Source organism: Crocodylus porosus, unplaced genomic scaffold (assembly GCF_001723895.1).
Source record: "Crocodylus porosus isolate Cpor-Errol unplaced genomic scaffold, CroPor_comp1, whole genome shotgun sequence".
NCBI classification, from domain to species: Eukaryota; Metazoa; Chordata; order Crocodylia; family Crocodylidae; genus Crocodylus; species Crocodylus porosus.
Window position 1 is genome coordinate 37,142,112 of NW_017728918.1, and position 10,020 is coordinate 37,152,131.

The 10,020-nt window shown below is 37.4% G+C and overlaps 1 protein-coding gene across 1 annotated transcript in view; it reads left to right on the plus strand.

Moving 5' to 3' along the window:
- Positions 1-10,020, plus strand: part of DLGAP2 (DLG associated protein 2) — a 162,946-nt gene that overhangs the window by 99,970 nt on the left and 52,956 nt on the right. The window contains exon 5 of the mRNA XM_019537482.1: positions 895-1,244. Within this exon, the coding sequence (XP_019393027.1) occupies positions 895-1,244 (350 nt within the window). The remainder of the gene's footprint in view (positions 1-894; positions 1,245-10,020) is intronic.

The window sequence follows — 10,020 nt, forward strand, 5'->3', positions numbered from 1 at the left end:
AGAAGGCAAGGAATGGGGCCTGGTGGGGTTCCCCCCATGGTCCCCTCCCCCTTCTTCCAGCCCCCCCCCACACACACTTAAGTGGCATTTAATTCTGTTTTTAAATATGTATTGTTGCTTAGTGTGTATACTGCAAAATAGTACTACTCAATACATGCCCTTTTTGTTTAAATCCTACCGGAGGAACATGTATATAATATCACTGTAGTTCATGGTGTTGGTAGCCTTTGCATTTTATAAACATTTCCTTGTAGAGAATTTTCTGCTTGAATGATGTTTTAGCTTGTTTTAATCATTTATACACCCCACTTAAGCAGCCCTTTTGGTAATCAATCTATTTCTAACAGTAAATTTTAAAATGTTTTTGAAAGTTAAAAGTGTAACGTTGTACTCCTCAGGGGAAAAAAAACCTTTGACAAATTTCTTGTTTCAATATATTGCTGTCACTTCCTTCAATGCACCATTTCAGTGCAGAGTCCTAGTTCAAATGATTACAAGAAGGGAAAAAACATCCCTCATTCCTCTTATCGGTTTTATACCATTTATAGCCAACCTCACAGGCACTAGTCTTCTAGACTAGACTTCTGAACATGACTTGCAGCACTCAGCCACATGCACACAAATCTTTACTAACTCCTTTTTAATCTTCACCATGATCAAGGGTTCTCATGAGGAACATTTTCAATCTTTACTTCTTAGTTAAAATAAAATAAACCTGTTGCTATGGGTACCCATCCTAGTAAGGGACAGTTATAGTGAACTTCACAGAAAACCACTGTTTCACAATTACCCTTATTCTTTAAGTACCATAATCTGTATATTACATTTTTGTCTCATAAAGCATATTTACAAATTAATCTTGATTTCTTTTTCTTTTTTTTATTCCTTTTATAGCTGTAACTTACACAAGTTACAAAAAAACACCGCCACCAGTACCCCCTCGTACTACTTCCAAGCCACTAATCTCAGTTACAGCACAGAGCAGCACAGAATCCACCCAAGATGCATATCATGATAGCCGGACTCAGAGGATTTCCCCGTGGCCTCAAGATGGTCGAGGGATGTACAATTCTACAGACAGTTTGGACAGTAACAAGGCCATGAATCTCGCCTTGGAGACCGCAGCTGCACAGCGTCATGCTTCTGAGAATCAAAGCACCTCAATACGAACCAGTGACAAGGCCATTTTAGTGACAAAAGCAGAGGAGTTTCTTAAGAGTCGACGTTCCTCTATAGGGATTCAGGTAGCCTATCATTAACATCTGTTCAGTGATGAATTGCTTGCCTTGGTTCTGTAAATAGCATAGAATGAGTCATTCACCTTCACTGGTTCTGATAATCTAACAAACAACCCCTGGCTGCTTAGCATTAATTGTAATTCACATCATGGCCATGCAGAAAAGTCTCCAACTAATGTGCAATACCTAGAAGCAAAATGAATGAATAAATCTTTAGGGAGGTTACCTGTCATTAACACATGATATGAAAATTATACTGAAAAGCTACAGGTGAACAGTATGTTCATCTCCTCCCTGTGAATTAATAGTCCTTTTTATAGAATTGTTCCAGTTTTAAAGTATTTGTGTATAGTTTGTCATTATCTTTATTTTTTGACCTTGGGGCCTGGGTGAATTTACCAAGTCCTTAGTTGATCTTCTACCTTAAAAAAATCAAAAAACCCTGTGATCTAGGTCACCAAACCAAGATTGGGAGATTTTCTGAGGATAAAGAAAATACCAGATGTACAGGTAGAGAGAAAGTTATAAACTTTTTATGTTTACATAAAATTAATAAAACACATCCTTTTAGTATTCCTTTATTTGGGCAGCAGAAAAAAATATGATCATTATTTCACCCAACAAAACTTCTGCTATTCTGTGAAACACTGTCATGAATCTGAATCTTAAACTGAACTAAGTAAAATAATCCAGGTTGCAATTTTTAGTTTCTTCTACTAAGTGGCAGGCCCAGTGTGGTAATGTTTTTTTGCTCATGTCTCAAGGAAATGCTGACTTTTATGAAAGGTACTGCAGGTGACTCAGAAAAACAGTTCAGCACCCTGTGAAGATGGAGGAACAGGTGAATATTTAGGTGCTGCAAACATATAGGCCAGTGATTCTCAACTGGGGTGCTTTGGCACCCTGGGGTGCCACTAGGTCATGTGAGACTTCCAGAAAATGCGAGGAGACAAACAAGTAAGTGCAAGGTCAGGCTTGTCCTTACCAGTCCCCCATCCCCAATCCCTAATGCCTCTGAGGTAAGCACTGTAATATGGATAAAGTTTTTGAAATTGGGTGCTACTCAACTCATAAAAATTATAAAGCCTGCCAGCTCCAACAAGTTTGAGAACCACTGACTTAGTCACTTTAGGTATATACCCATTGACATCAGTGGGACCACTGCTGTGATTAATACTTCTGCTTTTGCAGAGGAAGTACCAGAAGTACTGACATAAATCTGGGAATTATAGGGCTTGTGGGAATGGCAATACAACTCTAAGGGTGCTCCATTATAGCAAATCCCAGAGTAAGATAACCAAAAAATGCACTTAATCCAATCCCAGTGGAATGTTACTGGGGGGGGGGGGCGTTGTTCCTGTTAGGAAACAACAATATGCACTGCAGTACTGTTCTTTTTAAATACCAGGTATTTCATTGCCCTTAATTATGATCCATAAAAAATATCAGTTTAAGAATGCCTTGTCTAAAATATGGACAGTCCATGCCTAACATCACAGCATGATATTCTACTGACGTTACATAGCTCAGCCACTAGACATAAGGTACATGATTTGCTAATAAACTGCCTGCCTACCTCATAGTATAAAGACTCTTTGCTAAAGCTTCCCATAAAAGAGAGTAGAATGTGTGATAACAATGGTAGCAAAATATACAGATCACTACATTTCAAATTCTTTACGAAGAAATTAATCTTACAGCTGCAACCACAAAGCTGTATCCTACAAAGCTGTTCAGAAAAGGGGCTTAGCAGATAGTGATGGAAAGCTCAAAAGAGTAGCAAACCATTTTTGTTACCCTTTAGCCTGTTAACCCAAAATTCCCTCTTCAAACAGGAATGGTATGTAGGGTGGTTCTTATCTGTTCCTTACAGCTGAGCCCAAGGGTATATAACACACGTGTGCCTCACCTCAACCTCTATATCTAAACAATTAATTCTGAAGCTCTGATTACATCACTTCATCCTGTCTCTTGCTAGAAGTGATGACCAGTACTTTTCATAGGGATCAGAGCCTTTTTGTATGCATTATTTTTGGTAATATGTGCTTATAATCCCTTAATACATCTGTGCAATGATTTACAAAGAGACAGGGGAATCTCTCTATAGCAACACATCATCTGGTCCTTGGTCTCTAATGCTGGTTTTCAAGTGCATTCACTGTAAATGACAAAAAATGTTTGTCAAAAATGCAAGGTCTGAAAAAGTCTAAACATATTTTCTGAAGTACAGACACCTCTCATGCACCTTTTTTGCAGCATGTGTAAGGTTAAAACTACGAAATTATCAGTGAGAGGCAAGGATTTTTTTGTGGGTGATACCTTTTACTGGACAAGCTGCATAGTTGGGCTAGACTTAGACAAGTTTTCAAATGCAAAGCACCTGATGAAGATCACCTGATGAAGTATGCTTCTCATTGGAAAGCTTGTCTTCATTGTCCTTTATCCTTTATCTTCATATATCTAGTCTTCCTAAGTCTATTGCAATCATGCAATTGGTCCAATAAAAGCTATCAGCCACAAAAATCCTTGCCGCTCACATAATTCCTGGACCAAAACAGCTACAAAATCATTCCAACAGAACCCAGCACACAGCAATGTTTTACAAATTTTTTTTCTGCAGTAGGTTCCAAATGTTACATATGTGTGAAAAATATTAATCTGTAACACATTAAAGCAGAAAACAAATTCTGTTATTTTCTTGTTGCCTTGCCTGCACTGAATAATACACCAAGTAGAATAATTTTGTTTCAAAATACAGAAATATTTTAGTTTGTGCCCCTAAATACGTTTGAGCTACTTCGTTTATTTTAGCCTCCTGCATGAAAACACCCAATGGAGATGTTTTATTACATATTTCCCTGATAGACTACAATAGTAGCTTCCTCATTAGAATGCACGGCAGTGGTATTTCATTGTATCTGCATTTATTTGCATCAATTAATTAGCTAGCAGTGTGGATAATTAGTGCATTTTTAAATACTGGAATGATTTATCAGATTGGCATTTTTGCTAAAAGGGTTCTATATGATATGACAGACTATAAATCTAAGGCAGCCTGATATTGTGAAAATGCTGTGTCCATATATACTGTGAACAAGATAGATTTAGCTCAATCCATCAGTGTCCCTATATGCAAAACTCCCCTGGACCTTACTGAGTTTTTCACACAAACCAGCTGAATAACCAACCCTTTGCAAGAATAATAATTTTTCCTACACCTTTTCAAGCCAAAGGAAATTTTGTCACTGATGTGCAGGATCAAATCCTCTATTCCTGAATATGGGCAAACTGTAAAATGTTTGAGTTTGAATTAAAATGCAATAATGTATCTTTAAAAAATGCATATTATAGTTGTTGGGGGAGTGATTTCCCTACTTTTTAAAGTAAAATATCTTGACCTCCCACAGCTGAGACCCTTGCACATGAGTGACCATGATGGTTAACAGAAAACCAAATGCTGCTACATTAAACTTTACCTGGCCAGGAGGCCAGTCTAGAGGGGGCACACAACACTAATATTTCTATGACACTCAGGTCCAGACCAGTGGATTTTGAATGAATCTATTCATTCTTCTGAAGGTGATGTAATTTCTTTAGATAAGATGTGGTAGGTAATGAAATAACTTTATTTTAAATCATCATTTAATTTATTTTTTTTAAGTGCTAATATAGGAATTGTACAGTTCAAATTCCTTGAATTCAAATAGGAATCAATATTTTTACTGCTATTTTTCCAAGACTTTTATCCTTCATCATAATCATCACACATACTTCTCCTAGAGACTGCCATGCTAAAACAGTCCTACAAATAGCCTAATCTATATTAAAAGTACTTTGGATTGTAAAATAGAAGAAAAAATATGGTTGTATCCGTATCTTATTTATACCAGTTATTTCATGTGATGCAATATTTGATTTCTTTTTCTACAAACTACCAAGATATTACAAATTGAGTGGCATATAAAACTACTGTAGTATAGAAACAATACCTATAGATGCTTTGATTGACTCAAGTTATTTTTGAGGAATGGGGGTAATTTTAGTAAAGGAAATTGGTTGTTTTCTTCATTTGTCATACGTAGAACACTATAAATTTGACTTTTGCAAAAACCTCATTATCATAATTATTATTCTAAATCAAAAACTAAAAGTAAAGCAGGGATTAGTTTACAAATTTGCCAGTACCTTTTTGGTGACCAAAGGGACTTTTTGAGTTTCATGATTAAAGGAAAAATGTGTAGATTTGTTTTACAAGTCTTGTTCATGAAGTACTGCAACCTATAATTGAAATTTAAACTTTTTCTTGAACACAAACATCACTTTTTGTGTTTATGTGATGTATTGCTATAAGCTATTTTACACGTATCCATGCCTGGATTATATCAGCCATGCCAAGGACTTTATCAGCTTTCTTTAAAATTGTGCTGGAACCATAAACTCACTGCATTTGAGTGAAGGATTCCACTCAACAGAAGGCTTAGGATCATATGGATAGCTGAATTTTTTTATTCTCTGACTGATACTAAATTCGGACTACTAGCTGGTGTCTTTTGTGTCTATAAATGAAATCCTGTTCAAAACTCAATGGGAGGTTTGCCATTGTCTTTAATAAGGTCCGGATTTTATCCTACATATTGACAGAGCTCAAAACAAGCACTGCCGTTATGCACAGTGTTGTAATTGGATAAATGATTTTAGGGTGACTTCTATACTGCATAAAATTCCTTAACATATATACATATATATATATATGTATATGTATATATATACACACACACACACACACACACACACAAACACACACACGCACACACACATTTACACATACACATACTTTTAACAGTTTTGTTTAATCTAATTTTGTGAGATTAAAATTGTAAACATTGTATGCAGCACAAGTGAAGCACAATAAAGCACTTCTGAATGTTTGAAACCTGCATAAAATAATTATAAAAATTATTTTTAAAAACCCTTAATTAGCTTTTCTATAACCAACCTAATGAACTGGAATTGAACTGCAAAGTCCAGGCGTTTTTGCAAGTATTAGAATGGATTAAATTTACTGAATGCAGCAAATTCTCAAATAATTACATTCCACATACATGTTTTCCACAATATACATTAGGAGGTGGATTTGTATGCAGACCCACAACCATGAGACCAGACAAAGAGAACATATTCCTTTGAAGCTTTTCAGACCTTCCTGTCAGTCCTACAGTAAAAGCTTCAAGCCTGTCTAGAGGGGCACGCTCAGGGAGGTGAAGGTGAATGAGGTAGAAGAGCAAAGTCACTGTACAGGAGCTAAAACATGGTAAATCTCAGTGCAGATACTCAAATTGGCCTTAGCTCATTGAATCTTAATTCTTGGCTAAGAAGGCCCTACATCAATTCACTCTAGATTTCACTAGCACTCCTAGTTTTACCTATGTTCTGTGACTTTTTTCCTCCATTATCACATGAGGTAGATAAACACAGGTTTCATTAAGGGAGAAAGGGATTTGCATATAGTTCATGAAAAATACTTTTTTATTCCTTTTTCTCAAGATAGCATTCAATGAGGCATGTATTTGACTGTCAGAGATGCCTAGCAGAGGAACCTAATTATATCAGCCTTCCTCAGGCAGTACTAAGATACTCGGCAATACTATCTTTTGGGTGAAGGCAGGGTAGAGCTGAACCTTGTGAACTAACTAAATCAGAGATGCATCAACTTTTGGCTGTGATACCATTCTCATAGTTGAGTTAGTTTCTAGGGTGCTTCCCTCAATTTGTACTTATATCCATGCTGCCTATATTTACAGGCATAGCATCAGCTTTTTACAGTGCAGCCTTGTAGCACCTAGCCAGTATCAAGGAGGGAGAATTAAAACAGTAATAATATGAATAAAGAATCACCATCCAGTGAGTTTGTTTCTCCTCAAAATCTACTTAAGTCTGTTCTTAGCTCTGTGCTATTCAATATTGCCATTAGTGATATGTAAAAAAACCTAAAATGATTGCTGGTATATGACAGAAAAATGGTGAAGTGGTAAATAATAATAAAGGTAGCTCAGTCCTACAGAGCAATCTGGATTTAATGGTAATCTGGGCTCACTTGAACAACAAGTGTTTTAGTATAGCTGAATTCAAGATCAGACATCCAAGAACCAACAATGTAGGTCACGTTTACAGGATGGGGACTGCTTTTGAAAACCAATGAATGAGAAAAGAACTTAGGAGTCATGGGCTGCTTGCAGACATTAAAAAAAAAAGTGCTTTACCAGAAGCAGCAGCACATTACTTCAAACCAGCTCCACAGCATTTGTATAAATCATGTGCTTCACTGGGGATTTCTGGCGCTTTTAGCTAGAGCTGATTTAATCAGCTATTACATAAAAATGCCAAAAAGCTCCACTAAAGCACCCAATCTATACAGATGTGAGGTTAGCCAGATCCAGCTAATGTGCATGCCCTCTTCTGGGCATGTGCTGGGCTTGGCATCACTTTTTTTTTTTAATGTCTGCTGTCAGCCACAATGACTAGTTAACTGAACACAAGCTCCCAAGTTTAAACTGAATCTAGATTTACAGACAGGTTTTGGACTAACATAACTAATTTAGTTAAAGGTATGAATTTTTACCAAAATAGTTATGTCAGCAGAGGGCATAGCCTGGACACAGTTATGGCAGCATAAACTAATAAATATCAAGCAAAGTTATATGACTTTTAACTATACATAACTAAATATAAATTCTGTGTAAAGAAAAATTCTAAAGGAGAATAAGTTATCGTTAAATTGATAAGGAATAAAGAATAAAGGACCTGTTATTACCACTCTATTCAGTATCAGTGACACTCTTACTAGAATACTATGTCCAGTTCTGCTGTACATGCTTTAAAAAGGGTGTCAACAAATTAGAAAGAGTTCAGGAGAGCACTGTAGGAATAGTCCACAGGCAGGAAAAACACCAACACCTTGTCATAAGAGGCGTATCAATTTATTTTATATTGTAGACCTGGGGGATGTTTTTTCCAGTGAATAGTAAATTTGATGGAAAATGCAATTTTGGAGAAAACAAAATTATTCATAAATTCATGCTGAATTCAGCACATAACTTTGTCCAAAAAAGTGGGGGAAAACAATTTTAAAAGCTTAAATATTTCATTTGGACATTTTCCAAGTGAAATATTTCAAATTTTCAGAACAGCATTTTAAAATTTAAAAAGAATAAGAAATGGCTAAGCCAATAATACATTTCCTTTCAGGGTGATTAAAACATTTTGGGTCAGCTTAAAAAATACATTTTTGTTTGCCAAAAATGTTTCTATTTCTGATGAGCCCAAACATTTTTTTTTTAATTTTTCACTTTGGTCACCAAACCTAATATTTATTATTCGCAGTCTTGCACTATTTTTTTTTATCCAATAGAAAATTAGCAGGTGATTTAATCATGGCAAATAAGTGGTCATGGACAATAAATTTCTAAAAACAGAAGATTATTTAATCTGTCAGACAGAGGTATGCATAGATCCTATGGATAGACACACAAATTAGACAAATTCATAGTAAAAGTAAGGTGCAAATATTTACCATAGAAGTATTTCATGACTGGAATGATTGACTAAGAGGTTTGATGTCTAGAACTCTTTAAATTATTGCAGGCTTTTGTAAAAAGAGATGCTGTAAGTCAACTACAAAGTATGAGCTTGATGCAGGAATCACTTGTTGAATTATGTAACCTCCATGGCCATGCCCACATGAGCGTGGATGTTTGATTCCCTGGGGACAACTAGCAGTGGGACACCTTGTCCCAGAGGAATGCCTGTGCCACACGCCCTCTGGTGCACAGCAGATTACCCCAGGTGAAGTAGGGGAGACTGGAGTCAGCACTAGACTGGCCCCAGTAGCCTTATCTGGGGTCTTGAGGGCCTTCTGGGGCTGCAGCAGTGTTGATACTGCTGCTTGGAGATGGGTCAGCAGCCAGATTGTGGTGCCGACTGGCCAGGCTACAGTTCTGAGCAGTGCACATGCTTTTTTGCACAGGTTTTTTGAATACTTGGATATCCAAGGCTCAAAAAAAATCCCCATGCTGCTCCCTGGCAGTGTGGAAAACAGCTGAGTATGTGACACCACAGATGCGTCTGCTGCCCCACAAATTGCACAGCTGTACTCATCTGGGCATGGCCTATATGTAGGTGGTCATAATAGCTAGGGACAGACATTACACATAAAGTGGTTTAAGTGATCAGAAACTAGTTTAAACCTGTAATAGAACAGATGTTCAGTGCACATAAACCAGTTTGAAAATGGCAGTTGGAGATAACCCTGGTTGAACATAGTATCAAACTTAACTAATTTGGCTCAAACCAGTTTATGCAATGTCTGTCCCAGACCCTTTGCTGGTTTAAGATAAACCAGACTCCCCCAGGATCCTAGCATGCTCTCTGGGCTGGGCATGGCTCTCTGCTCCATAGCACAGCTTGCCTCACCTCTCTGCTCCCTGGCTGCAGCTATGGCACAGACTTACAGGCTGCTCCCCACACCCACCACCACCATTTCCTGTTAAGCAGGAATTCCCCCCTCCCCCCTGCCTTGAGGAAAGGTGTCTGTGTATTAGCTAGCAGACCACATGCTGGCTCCAGTCCATGCTGAATCAACGGCAGAATCAGCAGGTAACTGATTCCCAGAGGGTAATGTCCCTCTGTTGTTGTCTTAATGGGGTGAACACTGAGTTAGGGGTGATAAACACTGTTATCAATTCCATGTTGGGCTAATCAGAGCCTCCTGCCAGGGCCTGTCCAA